Below are 19842 nucleotides of genomic sequence, written 5' to 3'. Positions count from 1 at the left end.
CGAGGAGCTTCGAAACTACTTAAGTACAGTCATGGACCTATCTTCTGGGCCTTGCTCTGGTACTCCCAGACTTCCTGGTCAAGGCTGACAAGATGCGAGTCTCTCGGATTGTTTATACACTTGTACTGCCCTTCGCGGTAAGCGCTCGACTCAATCGTCGTCAAAATGCCGATTTCACGGTAAACAGCACAGGACCAGTTCCCGGAGGCTACATCATTGAATACGCAGTTGTAAGCATACCATATCTCTGCTGCATTTCATACTAAATGATATGCAAGGGAAAAACTTTTGCTCGTGATGGAATTGCCGCCAACGAAGAGATCGATGTCCTAAAAACCTTCGATAGTGTAGTGTTCAATGGTGCTAGTATCCAAACCGATACTTACACTTTGGACACTCTCCTGGAGCTCCCTGAAGTGCTAAATGTTTGGCCAAATAATTTCGTCCAACTCGATCCCACTGCTCCGCAAGGCTTTAGCGATGATGCTTCTGCTCGAGAGTATTCGTCGCATAATACTACTGGAGTGAGTAAACTCCACGAGATGGGTATCTTCGGAGAAGGTGTGATTGTTGGTGTTGTTGATACCGGTACTTGGTATGACCACCCAGCGCTTGGTGGAGGATTTGGTCCTGGATTCAAGGTCGCGAAAGGACACGACTTTGTTGGAAACGAATGTGAGAACATCATGATTGGATTTGTGACTTTTGGTCTGACCTCAACAGATTATCCGGACTCTGGTGAAAGGGCACCAGATGACGATCCCCGGGACCAACAGGGTCACGGAACGCATGTTTCTGGCATCATTGCTGGGAAGAGTGAAACGTGGAGTGGTGTAGCACCTGCTGCTACTCTCTACTCTTACAAAGTCTTCAGTTTGGCTGTAGGTCTTGATGTTTGAACTTGGAACACCTACTCAATATCCGTAGGGCACCACCGATACCGCCACACTAATCGATGCGTTCCTAACTGCTTATAATGACGGTGTAAGTGTCCTATCCTGCAACAACTTCTAGACTGCTGACCAATCTAGGTGGATATCATAACCGCTAGTATTGGAGGTACGAACGGATGGTCTACCAACGCATGGGCTGAGGTCGCTTCACGTCTCGTTGATGAGGGCGTTGTCGTCACTATCTCAGCTGGTAATTCTGGTGCCGCTGGACCATTTTTCGGAAGTTCTGGTAAGTACTTAAACAATCTTAGCAACTTCAAATACGAAATACCAACCTCAGCAGGCTCCTCCGGAAAGAAAGTAGTAGCTGTTGCTTCGGTTGACAGCGAGAGTATTGCTGCCTCACCATTCAACGCAACCTTTGTCTTGGATGGAGCTACAAACACCACTACCGCTGGGTACCTACCTGCTACCTTCTACTTCCCAAGCACAATAGTTGACTGGCCAATCGTCCCCCTAAACCTGGACACGACGACAGCTGCCGATGCCTGTAACCCATATCCAGCTGGAACTCCTAGTCTGAAAGGAAAGATCCCACTTGTCCGTCGAGGCACATGCACATTCGCTACCAAACAAGCAAATTTGAACGCGCTCGGAGCTGAATACGTTCTTGTCTACAACAATGCGGCGGCTCTCATCGCACCCAGTACCACCAACTACGACAGTCTCATTGGGATGATAACAGCAGAGGCAGGTGCAGCAATCATTGCAACGGTCAAAGCTGGCGGCAACGTCACCGCGGACTTTTCACTCAACCCTGAGATGGTTGTTGGATTGGCGAATGCTGCTGGCGGACGACCAAGTACCTTCACATCTTGGGGAGGGCTCTACGACTTGCAAATGAAGCCTGATGTTGCCGCTCCCGGAGGTGGCATCTTCTCAACGTACCTGGATAATACTTACGCTTTGCTGAGTGGAACCTCGATGGCTTGTCCTTATGTAGCTGGTGTTGCAGCTCTATACATCAGTGTCCATGGGGGACGAAAAGTTCACGGCAAGAGCTTCGCCAATACCCTTGCCAAGCGACTTATCTCCAGTGGTACTTCACTGCCGTGGTCCGATGGAACAGCCACGAATTATAGATACACTGCTTCGGTTGCGCAGGTTGGAAACGGACTCATCAACGCTTTCAAAGTTGTGAATTACACTACGGCCTTAGAATTCGATAAATTTGCGCTCAATGATACGGCTCGATTCAGTCGCTACCACAATGTCGCAGTCACTAACTCAGGAAGGAAGGCAGTCACTTATACACTGTCTGGTGAAGCAGCGGCTGGTGTAGAAGTGCTTGGATTTTACCCTCTTCTGACATCAAATGACGATGCAAGACTAAAGAGTTTTACTGAGCTGACTCCGAAGAGTTTTGCCGTGGATATATCTTTCCCCAGAACTTTTACTTTGCAACCCGGAGAAAGCAAGACTGTCAGGTGGGTCTCAATATACCAAGGAAGTTTCATGTTGTTTTACTAATACTTGTATTACAGTGTCAACTTTCAAAATCCAGATTCAAAAGGTTGGAATGCGGCGACATTGCCAATCTATAGTGGTAAAGTCATTGTGTCTGGAAGCAATGGAGAGCAACTATCCGTTCCATACCTAGGTATATATTTAGCAGAAAATAGAGCGATGGCAAGCTAACAAGCAGTAGGATTAGCGGCAGACCTCAAAAAGGAGATGACTCCCATCTATCGTACGACATACCCATATTCCAAATCGAACGTGGCATTCATAGATATCAAGCAGAAAGCTTCGTAAGCGCGCCAAATTCCAATCGTCATCGTCAATCAGCAACACCACTAACTGAATTCAGATATACTTTCAACCTCAGCATCGGCGCCCAAGACTTCCCCAAAATCTACAGCAAAATAAAATGGGGCACCAAACAAGTCCGCTGGGACATTTTCGACAAAACCTGGACCGAGCGCGACTGGGTCTACCCACCTGTCGTTGGAAAGAACGGATATATCGGCCCAGCGACCTGTTGGGTGGGTGCTGGCCAACTCAGTTACTTCGACGGTAGATACTACGACCCCAACGAGACTTGGACGTATCCGGTTACGGATGTGTATCGAAATGCACAGACTACGGCATCATTCCATGAGTATTGGTGGTTTGGGAAGTTGGGAAATGGAAGTCAGATCGAGGTGGGGAACTATACGATGAGGTTTGCGACGTTGAAACCATTTGGTAGCCCGGAGCGGGCAGATAATTGGAGTGTTTTTAAGACGCCGCAGATTGCGGTGTTGGGGAAGTACTGAGGGGCGAGCAGAATTTATTGGGAAGTGGGGGAATGGGAGAGATGATCTAGCGCAGAGGATTAAAAGGGATTTACTGTTAAAGTAACTTTTGACTTTTGGATCAATGATGTTGATATTTACTTTCCTGAAGCGATGTTTACGGACCAATAATGGTTACCGAAGTAAGCGACAGAGCTCAGACAGCACATTGATTTATGCAGCTCAGGATGTATATACATCATTTTTACTATACAACGTTGCCTAATGCCCAAAAACCAACGCCTCCATGGGATCAACCTCGTCCTCCATATCAGTATCCTCCTCATCATCCTCGCCCAAATTCATCTTCTGACCCAACAGATTCCCAAAGAACAAATCAATAGCCTCTGGTCTCCACGAAGTCCGATCCTCTGGTGCCATAAAGTTCTGCAGTTTCTCATGCACAGTGAAGCGCATTTTTCTTCCCTTACTAGCCTTTGTATCGACATTCTTCCTCGTCTTGACTTCCTTCACAGCTGTCCACTGCAACGCCTTTCCAGCTGCAGGGGCTGTTAATGACTCCACACGTCTCTGATCAACAAGCTCTTTCAATAACATTTGATAAAAATTGCCATCATCGTAGATGTTCGGGTCTTCGGTGAGCTTCGCATCTCGCTGTACTGGGGCACATGCTCGTGGTATTCTGGTCTTTTGGACGAGATGCTCTGAGCTGGCGAGTTGGTCTTGCAGGACTGAAGTGATAGATTGTTGCGGTGCCGATGGGTTGAGCTTTCTCGAGATGGGTAGGGAGGTCGTGCCTCTGACTTTGGAGGACCACTTCTCGAGCGTAGTCTGTCTTGTATCGATCATGGTGACTTCTGAGCTCTGCATCCTTTCCCAAATATCAGACGATGACGTTGATCGTTCGATACCACGCTTTCGTTTTTGTCCTGTTTTCGCACCTCCTGCCTTGGACAGTTGATTTCGAAGACCGTCAAGTGTGTTCCATAATTTTATGGCAGCTTCCTCTGCCCCTTCGTATGGCTCATTTGCAGAGTCTTCCGTCTCCTTCTCCTCGACCGCTGACATGGAATTCGTCGCAATTAGCGCCTTTTGGAGAACCATTCTGACACTGAGAAGAGAGTCAAAAGCTTTCCGTTGCTCCTTGACTGCATTACCCTTGGCTGCGTCTGCTTTGGCTGCTTCAGTAATTGACGCTACCACACTCTGTTGTTCCTCGCCCATGATCTTGCGAAGTTCAGCGCGTTGCTCATCCTCGTCATCATCTTCGCCATCTTCGCCTTCCGTATCCTCGTCGGACTCCGATTCTTCGTCATCATCGGCATTATCTTCAGAGTCTTGCTGGCTATCTGAGCTTCCATCCTCATCTGATTCTTCTTGGTGCTGCTTAGAAATGTCCAACACATCTTCATCGGTCTCTGGCTCGTCCGAGTTGTCTCTATTTAGCCTAGCTCCATCATCGTCTCCTTCGCTCTCAGACATGAAGTCAGATGCTGTCGGTCTCTTTTTACGCCCAGACGCTTCCCTCGGCTTCCCGCTCCCTCGGAACGTAAAGTCCTTGAACTTTTCCTCGTCGCTTTCTCCAAACGCAGCGTCGCTATCGATATCTCCCTCCTCATCCACATCCAATTCCAAGTCAGAGTCTTCCGGATCTGCGAAACGAACCTCCTTGTTCCTCTCTTCGTCCGAATCGGAATCGGAGGCCGCATCTTCGTCGTCATCGTCGTCATTGAGTAAATCCTCCCGGCTGATTCTAGATCCAGAGTATTCTGGTCCAAGAGGCACTTCTTCTGGCTTGCGTAGTTTACTCTTTCTATAATCAAAATTAGCAAATATTTATATTGCGATGACTATTATATTTACCCGACTTTGACATAGTGCTCAGTGCCTGCTAAATCATCCTCACTCTCCTCAGATCCACTGTCATCGGTGCTTTGGACTTCGACCTCTTCCTCGGGATCGAAATCTGCGCCCTGTTAGTTTTTGTGGTGGGAATTGATCGGGCGCGATATTACCTTTCGCTGTTGGAGAATCTAGCTCAGCAATTTGCTGAGCGAAAGTCTTTGCTTTTCCCATTCTGTAAAGTGACAAGATTTCTGTAGCTCATTCCCCAAAAGATCTGCCAGAAATTATTTTGTTCCCCCACGAAATCTTGGCGCGCTAGCGGCCGCACGCTTCATCAAGAGCTTCGAGGAGAGCTTCAAGGTTGAAAAGTAAACATGAAGCCGCGGTTATTCTCGACATACCGTTGTTTACACCATGAGAACCCTTTGGTGAGCTGGTAGATGCTGTTAACTTTTACTTGGTCATTACTGATTCTGTGTTTTAGGGGTTGCCACGTACTGGTACCATTCCGCGCATGCAGCGAGGCTTGCCCGAACGACGCAGCATTAAGGATGTTAAGAAAGTAATTGCGGTATCTTCTGCGAAGGGAGGGGTTGGAAAGTCAACAATCGCAGGTCCGTCGCTAATTCAATTCTCTAAGGAATTTTCTAAGAAATCATAGTCAACCTCGCCCTTTCATTTGCAAGACGCGGCCTCCGAAGTGGAATCCTCGACACGGATATCTTCGGACCCTCTATACCAACTCTCCTAAACCTCTCCGGCGAACCTCGACTCTCTGAAAGTTGGTGAACATTCTTATCTCAGAATTGGACATGTCTGATAGCTGGCAGATAATCAACTTATTCCGCTGTCGAATTATGGCGTCAAGTCTATGTCTATGGGATACTTGGTTGGCGATGCAGCTCCTGTGGTCTGGAGAGGACTCATGGTCATGAAAGCTTTACAACAACTTTTGCACGAAGTCGACTGGGGAGGACTAGATGTCTTGGTACTCGACTTGCCACCGGGGACTGGGGATACACAATTAACTATCACCCAGCAGATTGTCCTTGATGGTAAGCTGTCCGGCTGTTCACCAAGATACTAGCTCACATGTCCAGGTGCAATAATTGTCTCTACACCCCAAGACATCGCTCTTAAAGATGCTGTGAAGGGTATCAATATGTTTAAGACCATGAAGACACCAATTCTGGGCATGGTCCAAAATATGTCACTGTTCACGTGTCCGCATTGTCAGAACAGTACACATATTTTTGGATCACATTCGGGGGTGACACATGCCTGTGAAAAGCATGGAATTGACTTTCTGGGAGATATCCCATTACACGCAAGTATCTGTGATGATGCTGATAGGGGAATGCCAACGGCTGTTGCAGAGCCTGAAAGTGATAGGGCGAAGGCGTTCATGGAAATTGCTGAGACAATCGGAGCAAAGATAAACCTATTTGACAGGTAGCGTGGGCGAAATCGGCTGGGTGTCTACCTCATGGCTCCAAATTCCCCCCTTCGATCTCAACTGAAGCTAATGGTTCATATACCTGGCCACAATCATCCCTCACTTTTGAGACTACCTTGGGTTCCTATCGAAATAGTAAAATTTAGCCTGGTCTCTCGGAACAAATTCAAGATAGGTTGTAGGAGTACGTTCATTCATTCTCTATTCCTGCGCCCATTACTGTAAATAAATGAACAGCCATGTTAGCCTCCGTCGCCAGTGCAAAACTTTCTGGAATTGGGACCATGACTCCTTGCCGCAACGCCATATACTTGCAAAAACAATTTGTCCATTCTCAAGCTCACCCCCACCTAGAACTCCTCGTCTCCGTTGGTCTGGTAGATGTGACGACTGCGGGTTGGGTCTTTTCTCATACTCTGGCCAGAGCCTGTGAAACCAACTATGCACAATTAGCAAGATGTCGGGATCAAGAATCCACAAACTCACCTCTACCATTAACGCCGTCTGGCGTGCGGAACATGCTGTCTTTCTTCGTAGCCTTCCCAAACTTGCCCTTGGCCGCAAAGTCCTGCCACTTTGATTTGCCAGCTTCCAATTCTTTGTTTGCCTTGATCTTCTTGGGAACTTTTGCAGGTCGAACGGGACCATCACTGACCTTACTTGGCTCACGCTTGGTCTGATGTGCAAGCTCTGGGTTGATATCTGCTGCAGCCGATATGACGTTCGTGTTGACCGGGGGAGATGGTAATGAAGCAACAACTGGTGTGCCATCAGCTTTACGCTTGTTTGGATTGATCATGGGTTTGATATCCTTGGCTCTCAGGGTTTCTGTCGAGTCATAACTTTTGAACTTGACAATGTAAACCTGGTTCGTAGAAGAACCTGTAATTGAAGTGATTCGTGCTGGATAGAATCCTTTATCGCCAGAATGCCATTTTGCCATCACTGTATCGTTCACTTTGAAAGTCGTTGGGTTATCGGCTTCTTCGGTCGGCGTGGGCGCATTTGACTTCTTGAAAGCAGGGTGATTTTCTCTGGACCATTTCTCCTTCGTTGGCGGATCTTGTGTCTTCTTCGATACTTCTACTGGGGCTGAAGGGGGCTTTAGCTCTGCGATCGTTGCTTCGGTGAGGGAGATGACTTGTTCGAGTTCAGTCTTTAATTCCTGAAGCTCTGCGCTGTCCGGATCAGCTTGTAGACCCAGTTGAACCGTTTCCAGCTATTCCAAGTCAGCATGCAATGTAGAATTAACAGACAGGACTGCAAACCTGTAACCTATACTCTCTGATCTCATTTTCGAAGGCGGCGATTTCATTACTCATGCTGGTGACGTCTGGAGGATGTCGCCTCAGTCCTGGGGTTTCTTCGGAGTGACAAGGGACCTGCGCAAGCAAGAATGAGGCAGCTCTTTATGATTCTAAGTAGAGAATGGTTCTGAGCGGACTGATTAGCGATAAGGAAGCCTGAAGTTGACCTTGAGTGAAGTTTACCCCGGCCGCTCGAATGTGATCTAAGCATCACTAGCGCGAAATCCGAGAAGCTAAATGACGAGGCTACCATTGTCCAAGATCCACACTCCAGAACAGCTGCGACAAAAGCAACAGCAAGATCAACAACACCGGTCTTGAAACCGCTGGTTACAATGCAGGGCTTCAATATGGGACGATATGTCCCTCCTGATCAGGAGGGATTGATGAGTGGAAACCAGCTACATGGCAAACATGCCCTCGGCGCGCGAGCAAACAAGATCTCCCAAGGAATCCTCACGGTCCGATTTGAAGTCCCTTATCCAATCTGGTGTACAACATGCCCAAAGCCTACGATTATCGGACAAGGTGTACGTTTCAATGCCGAGAAGAAGAAAGTCGGCAAGTACTTTTCAACGCCTATCTTCAGTTTTCGAATGAAACATGCAGCTTGCGGTGGATGGATTGAGATTCGAACGGACCCAAAAAATACAGCCTACGTTGTCACAGAAGGCGCGAGGAAGCGGGACTTAGGAGAAGATAAAGTTGAAGAAGGGGATGTGAAGATTTTGTCTCACGAAGAGCGAGAGGCAATCAGAGACAATGCCTTTGCATCTCTTGAAGGCAAGGTAGATGACAAGAAGAAACTGGAGTACAGCAAAAAAAGGCTCGAAGAACTGCAGGAATTATCCGAGAAGCAATGGGAAGACCCGTACGAACTGAACAAGAGGCTACGAGATACATTTCGAGTAGGCCGAAAGCAAAGAGAGAAGGATGCAGGAGTTGCAGCTTCAATACAGGACAAAATGAGCCTCGGAATCGAGCTGCTACCAGAACATGAAGATGATATGCGGAGAGCCCGGCTCATCGAGTTTGGTGAGGTTAATTCAGATGCTGCTGTTGACAAAGCGATATCCAAGCCACTTTTCAAGCATGAGGAAGCCAGACCCAAATCCAATTCCAAGAAAACAAGGGTTTCAAGAAAGCAGAAAGTCGAGAACCTCGCAAAACAGAGGACGGCAGCCTTTGCAGCCGAAATACGAGGTAACACCAGAGCCGCGGTAGATCCGTTTCTCGAAGGGTCTCGGTTGATTGCGCCAAAGTCAACTCCTATGTTGGCAGGTGTCAAAAGGAAGAGGCCAGTGCCAGAAGACACACTGTCGAACAAACCAGGAGCCATTGGTTTGGTGGATTACGACTCGGATTGACAAGAGAGTTACTCGTACACTTGGGGATCTTGGCGTTATGGGCAAAGCGACGATACCCAGGATTTGTAATTTTTCGGTGGCGTATGGTGTCTTAATTTCATGAAAATGACATCCTACATGTACGCTCTGATCGAATCGTCATGAAGCTTCCTGCATTGGGTTTTGGGTGTTCTGCCCTCACTTGTTCTATCGCAGCTCCTTCCAATATATCAGGGTCACACGGATGGATCACAGACATGTTCAATCTGCAACTACTGCACGGCAAATCATCTCGGGAATCATGCCGAGCCTGTCTCGATTTCCGGTTGTATCGAATTGGTGTACTTCAATCCCCACCGCTTTATTGGGACTTCAAGTGAAAGTCTGTGAGCAGGATCTTCTAGCAAAACGAACACGTGCTGGTCGACAGAATTTTCATCTTGAATTTCCAGAGCGACAATCGTATCTTGGAAATTCTAAGACCATGTGCAACCGTCTAGACTTTCTATCATTTTTATTTCTTCGATATTGAGATTCAAGTGAAGACAGAATACTCTAGTATTTACCAAATTATGTCAAAGTAGTGGCATCATTAGTGCAATCGTTGTCGCTGAAAGAAATGCTGTTTAAACGGGTGCAAACGTATCGGAACAGGGCGACTTATACAATGAAAGAGGATTACCCGCCCAAGTCCGTTGCGCCATTTCCCCTCCCGCTTTCCCTATCACGAACATATCATCTTGAAACCATCACCTCTGTGGTTCTGAGTATGCCTTTTGGTCGTTTATTCGGTCGCTCAGCTCGAGGACTTTCTCGTTCTCTTTCCCACTCTCGTACCAAGTATGCTCGTTGCCTTCCTTGAAAAGAAAAGGGCATTGGGACCATCATGTTGTCTTCGCTCCCACTGTCATTTTCTGTGATGCTGTGCTCCAGTCTTGACATCGGTCCACTGCTTGCCAAACTTGGCTGTCGGTAGAGTTTTGGATCTTCTGGTGAGATACCACCACTACCACCACCAAGAACTGTGATTTTGTAACCTCTACTTCCGAGGGCGGTAGTTGAGCGTGATCTCATGGGGCTCATCTTCAAGTCTTCTTCGTGAAGGTAGTAGTGTCGATGAATGCTTCCGCAAAAACCCTTTTTCTTACTGCGCAATCCAGATGCCTTCATTTTACTTGCGATTTCGAGCAGAGAAGCGAAGAGGCGTCTTAGTGAAGGAAGACAATCTGCCAATATGCCAGTGTTCATTTCAATACGACATACGTCAGTTTTTGGAGTGGCCAAGTGGCTACCGAACAGGGCTTTCTCACTCGTTCCTCGTGAAATGGATCTGGATCCGTGAAGAACCTCCCGAGGAGGACTCCTCTCACCAGGGCAGCTGCACATGCACTGCCATACATCATCAGCATTGAATGAAAGGGCTTTGTTTAAAGCTTACAAATAGCCAAGACTCAAAATGCATATCAACGAGATTTTTGCTCGGATGTTTATTTGTAAGGGCAGAATGACTGGGATTGGCATCGAAGCAAAGACAAAGTCTGTAAAGCTATTGATCGCTAGCAAGGTCAGTATTTGCAACTCAAAAGGAGAGTCTCACTTACCACCGGTGAACAAGCTTATGCTTCTGGAAAATTCCGTGCTGTAACATTTTGTATTGGGGTCGAATCGGAGCATGAAATCCCACGCAGCGTTGGCTGGAAGACATTGGAAGACCCTACAGCACTTAGCATATTGTTCTATGGATAAGAGCTAGGAAGCTTACAATGTCCCCACAGAGGCTACTGTGAAGAATATAATGAACATTATCCACACAACCAGTACCCGCTGTATAAACTCGTCAGTTTCTACATGCGAAAATCAGTCTGGAAATCATCACCTTGTATTATTTCCCATGAACCAGTCTGAGCAGAAAAAGACCAACCGATATCTTTACGCTCGAAATACCGATCACGTTGACCCAGCCGTGAAACCAGGACCAATGGAATATGGTCGTCATATTTTCAAGAAGCTTCGGATGAGTGATGTGGTGACCAACCCCGTTTTGAACCTCACCAACAAAGCAAGCGAGTACGCTTACAGAACATAACCTGGAAGATGTCAGTCGTGGACGGATCCACTATTCGATGAAGAATCCATACATGGCAAGAAGCATCACATAGTCATCAGCCCCCAAAGTCTTCAACATAAATGTCCTGACATACAGCCGTAACACTACCACAAGGCAGGCGAATGAAGTGAACGATCCAGTGATGGCAAGAATCATGCTGCCTTTGTCTGAGTCTGGATAAGAGAAGACCGGCAACGGCATCATTGCCAGATCTTGTCTCTTTGCTAAATGCATGTTGTTTGCCTCTAGTCCACCGTTGTACTTGGCAGTTTCCAGCAAGTCGGTCCAGATCTTATACTTCGAGCATCAAGGAATCCTTCGACCTTCCTTGATTGTCAGGAAGAAGCTGCCTTTGTTATTCGCTTAACCAGGCTCGCTTGTCCTACCAGCCAGCCCATGAACCTGCCGCTAACAGTAAGTAAATCCTGCCTTGGACAGAATTGACCTTTGGAGTACATTGACCTTTGATCAATACCTACCACTGCCTTGGAGATATATGATATATACTGCATTTAATCGAGCAGCTTGCCCCCATCCTTCTTGGGCCGGTTGCTAGGAAAAATGTCGCTAGAGAACCATAAGATTGAGCTGCCAACGAATCTGCTGGGTGCTTTGATGATAACAAACTCATTGGGAATTGCCCAAGTGACAGAATTGGATTTTGGATAACACTACCAACCTCTTCCAGATGTCAACAACGACACAATCCAGACGAGGCAGTGCAGCAGCAATACAGCTTGATTGTCAGCCAAGCCCGCATCCACCCGGTCTTGGCAACTCAGCCCATCTCCCTTGCAACCAAGACTATCCAAGATCTGTATCATCCGCAGCCACCAATGGGGAAATACCATGTGGGTAACAGATAACGCATGCTCTCTTAAGTTTATTCTTTACATATGATGCCGCTCCCTGTTTCAGCACTTCTTTTTTATCATCAACTACACTTGAGCCTGAAGCAGGAGGAATAAGATAGATCAGGAGTTTGGTATCTCCGGCCAGCATTCTGCGTCAGGCCATTGCCTCTCAACAAGTCGGCCAGATCAAACGAACAAGTAGCCGAGTAGCGAGAGAAGCACATGCCTCCACTTTTACCCTCGGCTCAAAGGCGCGCAGCTATCGTCAAGCTACTCAAGTCTATCATCCCGTTGAACTTGAACTTTATTGCTATTCATTGTCAGTATACATGTGCTTCGACTTCCAGAAAATGTCATGTAGCGTAGCTAATCTGTGAGTTTGAATGCTATTTTAAGATATATATCTGCTTTGTCTAGCATTTATTTCATCCGTGATTCTGTATATACCAGGAGGACTGCAATATGTCGACGCCTTATTCTTTGGGAGTGGAGCTGTCACTCAAAGTGGGCTGAATACGTAAGTCCCGTAGTTCGGTATCCAATATTTAATTTAACTAATGAGTTCCCTTAGAGTCGACGTCAATGACCTCAATATATTCCAACAGGTAAGTCTGTTCAGATTCGGGACCCGGTCTTGGTTGCTGGTCTTAACTTCTGGCTGATTCTAGTCAATCCTGTACTTCATGCCCCTCATCACATCACCGATTTTCATCCATACCGTCGTTGTCCTGGTGCGCATCCATTGGTTTGAACAGAGATTCAGGAATATCGTGAGAGACTCCAAAATCGACAAGAGATCCAAGACAAGAGATGAGGGGAGGAACTCTGGCCGAGAGTTTATCCCTCTAGGCGGAGATGCTCGAGATTATGATGGAACTCAACTCGCGCCAATGGCACGAGGAGCCCTGGCGGGCTCTCCTGAACCCGTGGCCACTCAGAAAACAGGACACTCGGATGATCTTTATAGTCCTGCAACGTCCACTGGCGGCACTACACCATCTAGTGTGAAGTCCCGGAAATCTCTAGAAATACCCGGAGCAGGTATTGGCCCTTCGAACAATAATGAGAACAGGATGAGACAGCACATCGCATTCGTGGAGCGCCAACGCAGTCCCAGAGAAGAAGAGACACTTAGGATTCCAGGACCCAGGGACTTTGACCGTGGTGACAAGCCTCACACGCTTCAACCGCCACGCAGTCGGGCAAACTCTGAAGTCCCTCCTCTCATTGAGCTCGACCTCTTACCAAGCAAACATGACAAGGAGGTCGTACCTGCGGTATCAACAAAAGCGGTAGAGCATGAGAATCAGCCGAACACCGAGCATGATGAGACAAAAGATCTCAAAATCAGGCGGGCAATCACCTTCAATACCCAGAATGACAGACATTCTCCCCCGACTGCTGCTCCAACTGAACCCGGCGTGAAGAGAGCCTCAACGACAGGAGATGTGTCAGTATCAAAAAAGCCAGCTTCTAGTCCAGCCGAGCCAGGATTTCTTCGAAGAATCAGAAGTGGTCAACCACTGTCAAGATCTGCGAGTCGTACCGAATCAGTTGATCTGCCATACTTAAGCTATGCGCCTACGGTCGGAAGAAACTCGACATTTGTCAATTTGACTCAGGAGCAGCGAGAAGAACTAGGTGGGATTGAGTATCGCGCTTTAAAGACTTTGTCGATTATACTCATAGGTGAGCTGAATTCTGCTTGACCAATTTATCTAATTGAACTGACTAAACGAAGGATATTATGTTGGCTTCCATGTGCTGGGTTGGGTTTGTTTTCTTCCGTGGATTATGAACAACGACAAATATGGCTTGATTCTCACTAGTCAGTATATTGGCCGACCATGGTGGTACGTGCCATCGAATAGCTCTCTTTTTCCTCATGCCCCGAGCATTCTGACAGACATACATCAGGGCCTTCTTCACATCCTCCTCACTATTCAACGATCTAGGATTTACGCTCACAGCCAACTCGATGATCTCATTCCAAGACGCCGTGTTCCCCTTGATTCTAGGCAGTTTCCTTATCGTCATTGGCAACACCGGATTTCCTTGCATGCTTCGCTTCATGATCTGGCTGGGATCAAAAATGATACCTAGAGATGGGAGACTCTATGAAGAATTGCGTTTTCTTCTAGATCATCCGAGACGTTGCTTTACTTTGTTGTTTCCCAGTAGGGCGACGTGGTGGCTTTTTTGGACACTGATGATTTTCAATGGCGTTGATCTCCTGTTCTTTATCATTCTCGATGTGAGTCGTTTAGCCCACGCCTTGGGATTCTGCAAGAGTGGTTACCGTTAACGGCTCAAAATCCAGCTCAACGACGACACCGTCATGTCACTTAGCCCAGGAATTCGGGTCCTCGCCGGCTGGTTCCAAGCAACATCCACCCGAACCGCTGGCTTCGCCGTCGTCAACCTCGCCGATCTCCGCCCAGCAATCCAAGTTTCTTACCTCATCATGATGTACGTCTCCGTCTTCCCAGTCGCCATGTCCGTCCGCCGGACAAACGTCTTCGAGGAACGGAGTTTAGGAATCTGGGGCCGTTCGAATACGAATTCAGATACGCCGCCGAGTTATGTGGGTGCGCATCTGAGAAGACAGCTGAGTTTTGATATGTGGTATATCTTCTTGGGGCTGTTTATCATTGCTGTTGCCGAGGGCAAGAGGTTGGAGGATACGAGTGAAGATGTGAGTGTTGATCTTTCCTTCTTGCTTGAAGGAAGAATGGTCCTCGAATGGGTGGTTCTAATTATGTTTAGGCTTTCACAGGATTTTCACTGCTCTTCGAAATCGTGTCTGCATATGGAACAGTTGGATTGTCACTGGGACATCCCAATGTCAACACCTCACTCTCTGGTCAATTTACTGTTGTCAGTAAATTGGTCATCATCGCTATGCAGGTGCGAGGTCGTCATCGTGGACTGCCGTACAAGCTGGATCGTGCCATCTTGTTGCCAGGCGATATGTTAAATCAAGAGGAAGGTGAGGAGGAATGATAAGCTGGCAAAGCGTGCGCACGATAGGTCTTTGTTGGAGGCAGATCGATTATTTGATAATGTTGACTTTATTTTCATGTCGAAATATTTGTCAGTGGACAGGTAATGCAAAAAATATTGGAATGAGATTGAAGTGAATCTACCTAAATATAATCAAATCCCAACCTACATTTTCTGAATATCTTCTGTCGCAGCCTCCCCAGACGATCAACCGGACTACTAAATCCTCAAGAGAGCAGACCCCAACTCATACATTCGGAACCTTTGATTCTCCAATAACACTCTTCAAAATCTCCGGCAGAATCTTCGCCGCATCACCTTGAAACATGAAGTCTCCTTTTCTCAAATTACTAGCCGCACCCAGCTCGCCTCCCATCCCGTCCATATTGACTACCGCTACGCGAGCCCCTTTCCTTCTCGCTTGATCTACATACCCAGCGGCAGGGTAAACAGTAGCTGTTGTCCCAATAACCAGAATCAAGTCAATCTTGCCTCTATTGATCCATTCATCGATTTCCGCGAGCGTGTCTTCTGGAAGAGCTTCTCCAAACCAAACAACTCCTGGACGAAGAAATCCAAGCTTGCACTCAGGACATCTGGGAAGTTCGTCCGGATTAATGGTGTGAGTGTTTACATTCGGGTCTAGATATGCTGCTCGAGCTTTGACGGTATTCGATGAGGCTGCTAGTCGTTCGTCCTCAGCGGTATCTATTTGGAGAATAGGGTGGAATGGATCGTCGTAGTTGTTTTGCTCTACACGGGGGCAGCTGAAGCACTTGATGTCAAACAGGGAGCCATGGAGGAGTTTGAGTTGGTCTCTAGGATGGTTTGCTCTTTGGGATAGACCTGCAATAAGTTAGTGAGTGTGAATTGCGCTCCGAATGATCACTGATCTCATGAATTCCATTGAGAAGGAGTACAAGACATCACATGATACCCATGCATTCAGAAGGAGCTTACCATCAACATTCTGCGTCAGTGTAATGAAGTCCGGCATCTTTTTAGACAATTCGACCAAAGCATAATGCCCAGCATTCGGCTTGGCTTGAAGTGCCTTGTGCCGTCTCATGGAGTAAAAGAGCCACACTAGACCCGGATCTCTCTCGAATGCTTCTGGGGTTGCAAGAGTCGTAGCTTGGTGATTTCGCCACATACCTCCAGCACCTCTGAAAGTATCGAGGCCTGAAGCAGCGGACAATCCAGCGCCACAGAGGGCGAGGACCCGCTTCGAGGATTTAAGGACGTCGTTGAACTCCTGGACATCAGTGCTGGGCCCGAAGGAAGATTTGGGCGGGGTAGAAGCCATTGTTCGGGTGTATTTTGAAGCGGGAGAAGCTTGAATGAGGATTTTGAAGTGTTTTTGTAGGAGTTTGGAGCTGTGAGGCATCTTTTTGTAGATAGGATTTGTTGGTTTGTGAGGCAGCTGTTGCCTTACCTGCCTGCCGCCCTTTTTGGAAGTCACGAATCGGCGTGAGTCACATGATTTCGTATAGGCCCATTCCCCCAATTCGCAATAAAATTTCAGGGTAAATTGGATTATGGATTATTAAGTGCGAATAATAGAGATCGCTGTTGACGGTGTTTGATAGAGCGGTCATTTCATGATGGCCTGTGCGAGAACACAAGCGCTCTGAAACCCAAGGCCCCCAGTCTGCATGGCATTAAATATCCTTGTACAGTTAAGTAAACATTAATAATATAACTACGATCCCCATTTGCAAGTTCCAGAGCTTGAGACCTTGAACATATTCCAGATCCTAAGCTCAAAGATCATTGCTGAAATATCACTTGTGAGGAGTGCGCGAGCTAGATCTGCAAAATAATTGTATACATTGACTATCATAAATCATTTATCCGTCATTATCGTGAATATGCACAAGGAATATTGGTACATAAATTAAACCCGCTAATGGCTCAATAGTCGTACAATGACTGCCTATAACAAATGGTATCGATCATCACTCATCAATCATAACTGTCCCTCCGACTTCGATGGTGACTCCTGTGACTTCTTCGGCTTCTTCCCCCGTCACTTTCATCTTCGGATCCATACTTATTCTCCCATTTCTCCTGTTTCTTTGCCGTCTCTTTCTTTCCATCCTGCCACTTATCGACAACCGCATTGACAGCCAGACCTCCGACCGTCGCTCCAAGTAATGTTAAAAGGGGATTCGGATCTGCTTTGTGACCATCTTTCCGATAACCAATTTGCGCTTTCTGAGCCGCCCAGCCTCCAACAACAGCTCCCACCGCACCGCCTGTCAATCCAACTTTCGAGGCCGTGAAGACGTTGTTCATATCCTCTTTCAGCTTGTACCGATGAGCTGTATCTTTTGCCCTGTCGCTATATCGCTCAAGTCTGTCTGAGCCAGAGCCATGACGACGAGCCAACTGCTGGTCATACCCGTAACTGTCCCTGTCTCTTGGTCCATGATATGAACTGCTCCGTCGAGTGACAGCCTTGGGTCGTCGAGGGGCACGATATGAATCGGAATGGTAATCTGCATCGTCGTATGGATCAACGTCTCGTCCTCGATTCATTGCCATTCGAGGAATACCCGCAGTTGGCGGAGGTGAGTAGTATGGATTCGCAGCGGCAGAAGGTGGCGGAGATGGCATGTACTCTGGCCTCGGGTGAGGTGGTTCGCGACTGTAGAATGATGGGATGTTGGCGTTGCGTGGTGACTCTGGAATATATGAATAGCCCGGATCTTCTGCTATACTGTGTCTGTACTCTGGCGGCTGTTGTGACATTGATCCAGTATCTCTTCCTCGATCGGATTTGGATTCGTGGTCTGAATGGGAGTCTTTTGAGTCCTTGCGACTCTTGCGACGGCCAGGAATATGGACTTTCTTGTAGGTTTCGGGATTCAAGGCTTTGTCGGGCACTTTATCAAAATGCTTGTCAATCATCTTGTCGGCTCCTTCCAAGCCTAACTCTATAAACTCGTCCATGTTGATCCGAGTTTCCGGTGACTGATGACGTTAACCCAGAGTTTACTGATGGATATGGTGCCGGTGCAGGGATTAAGGTTCTTCCCAAGGTTTTGTTGTACTGCAAGATGCAAGCTGATATGTTGGGATGGGTCCAAGAGGTGTACAGTAGTCAGAAGATCCGATGGTACTGTAGGCAAAAATGTCTTGGATGCTCGGAAGTATGGATGCAAATATGAAGAGGTTCAAGATGGGATTTGGCCGTCCCTTAAGTATAACCAACTTCCAACATGAAAAAGCAAGAGGCGCACACCGCAGATTGTCGTGGACCACATGTGGCGCGCTCATGGGGACCATACAAACCCCGCGAACGGCCATTTCAGGCGTGAGGGTGGGAGAGTTCTTGGCCTCGTCATTGTGCATTAAATTTAGAGCACGGTTGGTGGCCAAGCGAGTAAATAAGGGGTAACTTCGTGCCTAAGGATTGATATTGACTGACATTTCTTACAGAATTGTAGATAGGCAAAAACGGTCCGAGCTTAATTATAGGCACAAGTAAATGTGAGATCGGGTTTGCACTTGGCAATTCTTTGTCCTTTGGTGATGATGTCAAGATGCAAATGGATTACAAAGGCCCCGTGTTTATTTCAGGGCGGGAGATTTCTCCTGATCACCAGCAAGCGAAACGCTACAGCGGGAGCAGCCTAGCGTAAAAGCATTAAGGATCAGCCGGCTATGGGGGACCTAACCCCTGGATGTTTCCCATCCTCAAATGTCAATAAGCCATCGCAAGTCGCAACTCCACATCTTCGTTTGCGCAACCTACCAATCTGTACTCGCCTCAGGTTTCATCACTTGGATATCAGCATAATGCCATTTGGCCGAGCTATCTTGAGATGTGCGGCGGCAGCGGCTCTTATCAGCGTTGCCCTGGCGCATGGAGGAGCACATCAAAAGCCGCTGGAAGTCGACCCGAATGCGGATTGGGCTACGAGACACATGGCTGGCAAGGCTTCTCCCATCCTGAGTTTCCGCCATACTAATCCAAAGCAGAGGAACATCATATTGCCAACTTCGACGCACCATCATTCTTCTCCCTCCACGATTACGATGACAATGGATTCTGGGATGCAAGGGAAATCTTGAAGACCTACGGGATGGAGGACGAGACCGCAAAAGATGTGACACACGAGAAGAAGGCTGAGATATTACGGGAGGTCCTAAAGTTGATGGATACAAACAACAACGGATTGGTGGAGAGAGAAGAGTGGACGGCTTTCACTCAAGAAAGAAAAGGAACCTTGCCAGATTTTGGCACTGGACCTGGTCACCATTGGGATATGGAGATGGAATACGAAATCCACCACTGGGAAAGGTGAGTCGCAGCACTGGGTATATCGCGGGGTGAGCTAAAGATGTATAGGTACCATGACGAGAACACGAAAGAAGAAGACCTGATACATCCTGAGGATATTGAGCACTTCAGAAAGCACGACGAAATGGAGGATGAAGCAGAACGAGTTGCTGCTCTGGATAGGATGCCAATTGTGGAGCAGAATATTCCTGCCAAGTTCAGGAAGGAATAATATACCCAAAGACTATAGATTTCGTCTCGAAGACACCGCCATCGTCCGATCCCGCCAATGAAATATGGTTGGAGAACACAAGTTTATCTCTATTGCAAAGAGTGCGTGATGCTCCCGTCTACTACTCAAGGGCTTTCAAGTTTTGTTCTGTCTACTTTGCTTCAAGCATTTGTGGTGAGATTATGCTCTCTGGATACCGGTATAAGTTTTGACC

At 47.4% G+C, this 19842-nt stretch overlaps 11 protein-coding genes across 12 annotated transcripts; 5 read left to right on the top strand and 6 right to left on the bottom strand.

Moving 5' to 3' along the window:
- Positions 1–92: 92 nt before the first annotated feature.
- Positions 93–3211, top strand: ONS95_002427 (uncharacterized protein; the record flags this gene model as incomplete). Its single annotated transcript, XM_058495683.1, has 9 exons — positions 93–230; positions 279–675; positions 724–881; positions 928–984; positions 1032–1182; positions 1237–2380; positions 2438–2553; positions 2602–2704; positions 2764–3211. 9 exons carry the CDS (start codon positions 93–95, stop codon positions 3209–3211), a joined length of 2712 nt encoding a protein of 903 aa, XP_058354411.1.
- On the bottom strand, positions 2555–5266 carry BFR2 (rRNA-processing protein bfr2; the record flags this gene model as incomplete). The annotated part of the gene is made up of 3 exons (XM_058495682.1): positions 2555–5003; positions 5054–5156; positions 5206–5266. 3 exons carry the CDS (start codon positions 5264–5266, stop codon positions 3452–3454), a joined length of 1716 nt encoding a protein of 571 aa, XP_058354410.1. The 3' UTR covers positions 2555–3451.
- On the top strand, positions 5207–7710 carry ONS95_002425 (uncharacterized protein). The gene is made up of 5 exons (XM_058495681.1): positions 5207–5463; positions 5520–5649; positions 5697–5816; positions 5866–6090; positions 6136–7710. Exons 1-5 carry the CDS (start codon positions 5410–5412, stop codon positions 6489–6491), a joined length of 885 nt encoding a protein of 294 aa, XP_058354409.1. The 5' UTR covers positions 5207–5409; the 3' UTR covers positions 6492–7710.
- ONS95_002424 (uncharacterized protein) lies at positions 6842–7813 on the bottom strand (the record flags this gene model as incomplete). Its single annotated transcript, XM_058495680.1, has 3 exons — positions 6842–6930; positions 6978–7710; positions 7760–7813. 3 exons carry the CDS (start codon positions 7811–7813, stop codon positions 6842–6844), a joined length of 876 nt encoding a protein of 291 aa, XP_058354408.1.
- A 320-nt stretch (positions 7814–8133) lies between these two features.
- On the top strand, positions 8134–9165 carry ONS95_002423 (uncharacterized protein; the record flags this gene model as incomplete). The annotated part of the gene is made up of 1 exon (XM_058495679.1): positions 8134–9165. The coding sequence occupies one exon, from the start codon at positions 8134–8136 to the stop codon at positions 9163–9165; it is 1032 nt and encodes a 343-aa protein (XP_058354407.1).
- A 714-nt stretch (positions 9166–9879) lies between these two features.
- On the bottom strand, positions 9880–10314 carry ONS95_002422 (uncharacterized protein; the record flags this gene model as incomplete). The annotated part of the gene is made up of 1 exon (XM_058495678.1): positions 9880–10314. One exon carries the CDS (start codon positions 10312–10314, stop codon positions 9880–9882), a length of 435 nt encoding a protein of 144 aa, XP_058354406.1.
- Positions 10315–11260: 946 nt separating this feature from the next.
- On the bottom strand, positions 11261–11485 carry ONS95_002421 (uncharacterized protein; the record flags this gene model as incomplete). Its single annotated transcript, XM_058495677.1, has 1 exon — positions 11261–11485. One exon carries the CDS (start codon positions 11483–11485, stop codon positions 11261–11263), a length of 225 nt encoding a protein of 74 aa, XP_058354405.1.
- Positions 11486–12025: 540 nt separating this feature from the next.
- Positions 12026–15137, top strand: TRK1_1 (low affinity potassium transporter). Of its 2 annotated transcripts, none has more exons than XM_058495675.1 (7): positions 12026–12424; positions 12502–12622; positions 12677–12710; positions 12774–13794; positions 13847–13958; positions 14023–14359; positions 14426–15137. In XM_058495675.1, exons 1-7 carry the CDS (start codon positions 12328–12330, stop codon positions 15080–15082), a joined length of 2379 nt encoding a protein of 792 aa, XP_058354403.1. In that variant the 5' UTR covers positions 12026–12327; the 3' UTR covers positions 15083–15137. The 2 variants fall into 2 exon arrangements, with proteins under 2 accessions (XP_058354403.1, XP_058354404.1); XM_058495676.1 differs by having other exon boundaries at positions 12216–12424; positions 14023–14800; positions 14872–15029.
- Positions 15138–15355: 218 nt separating this feature from the next.
- On the bottom strand, positions 15356–16709 carry ONS95_002419 (uncharacterized protein; the record flags this gene model as incomplete). Its single annotated transcript, XM_058495674.1, has 2 exons — positions 16069–16709; positions 15356–15954 (listed from the first exon to the last, which is right to left on the bottom strand). Exons 1-2 carry the CDS (start codon positions 16493–16495, stop codon positions 15356–15358), a joined length of 1026 nt encoding a protein of 341 aa, XP_058354402.1. The 5' UTR covers positions 16496–16709.
- Positions 16710–16920: 211 nt separating this feature from the next.
- ONS95_002418 (uncharacterized protein) lies at positions 16921–18637 on the bottom strand. Its single transcript, XM_058495673.1, has one exon. The coding sequence runs from the start codon at positions 18061–18063 to the stop codon at positions 17074–17076; it is 990 nt and encodes a 329-aa protein (XP_058354401.1). The 5' UTR covers positions 18064–18637; the 3' UTR covers positions 16921–17073.
- A 275-nt stretch (positions 18638–18912) lies between these two features.
- On the top strand, positions 18913–19628 carry ONS95_002417 (uncharacterized protein; the record flags this gene model as incomplete). Its single annotated transcript, XM_058495672.1, has 3 exons — positions 18913–19048; positions 19096–19417; positions 19466–19628. The coding sequence occupies 3 exons, from the start codon at positions 18913–18915 to the stop codon at positions 19626–19628; spliced, it is 621 nt and encodes a 206-aa protein (XP_058354400.1).
- Between the last annotated feature and the right edge of the window lie 214 nt (positions 19629–19842).

This window comes from Cadophora gregata (assembly GCF_030347475.1).
Source record: "Cadophora gregata isolate MNR1 chromosome Unknown scaffold_11, whole genome shotgun sequence".
Lineage (NCBI taxonomy): Eukaryota > Fungi > Ascomycota > Leotiomycetes > Helotiales > Ploettnerulaceae > Cadophora > Cadophora gregata.
Note: the sequence above shows the minus strand (reverse complement) of the source record. Positions and strands in the feature narration are given on the sequence as shown.

What these genes read in the sequence shown, in the direction of transcription:
- ONS95_002425 (XM_058495681.1), top strand. Translation starts at nt 5,410, where the DNA reads ATGAAGCCGCGGTTATTCTCGACATACCGTTGTTTACACCATGAGAAC. An exon ending in TGGAAAGTCAACAATCGCAG is followed by an intron (nt 5,650 to 5,696) that starts GTCCGTCGCTAA and finishes AAGAAATCATAG; the next exon opens with TCAACCTCGCCCTTTCATTT. An exon ending in CGAACCTCGACTCTCTGAAA is followed by an intron (nt 5,817 to 5,865) that starts GTTGGTGAACAT and finishes GATAGCTGGCAG; the next exon opens with ATAATCAACTTATTCCGCTG.
- TRK1_1 (XM_058495675.1), top strand. Translation starts at nt 12,328, where the DNA reads ATGCCTCCACTTTTACCCTCGGCTCAAAGGCGCGCAGCTATCGTCAAG. An exon ending in GAACTTTATTGCTATTCATT is followed by an intron (nt 12,425 to 12,501) that starts GTCAGTATACAT and finishes TGCTATTTTAAG; the next exon opens with ATATATATCTGCTTTGTCTA. An exon ending in TTTGTCGATTATACTCATAG is followed by an intron (nt 13,795 to 13,846) that starts GTGAGCTGAATT and finishes GACTAAACGAAG; the next exon opens with GATATTATGTTGGCTTCCAT.
- ONS95_002418 (XM_058495673.1), bottom strand. Translation starts at nt 18,063, where the DNA reads ATGGACGAGTTTATAGAGTTAGGCTTGGAAGGAGCCGACAAGATGATT.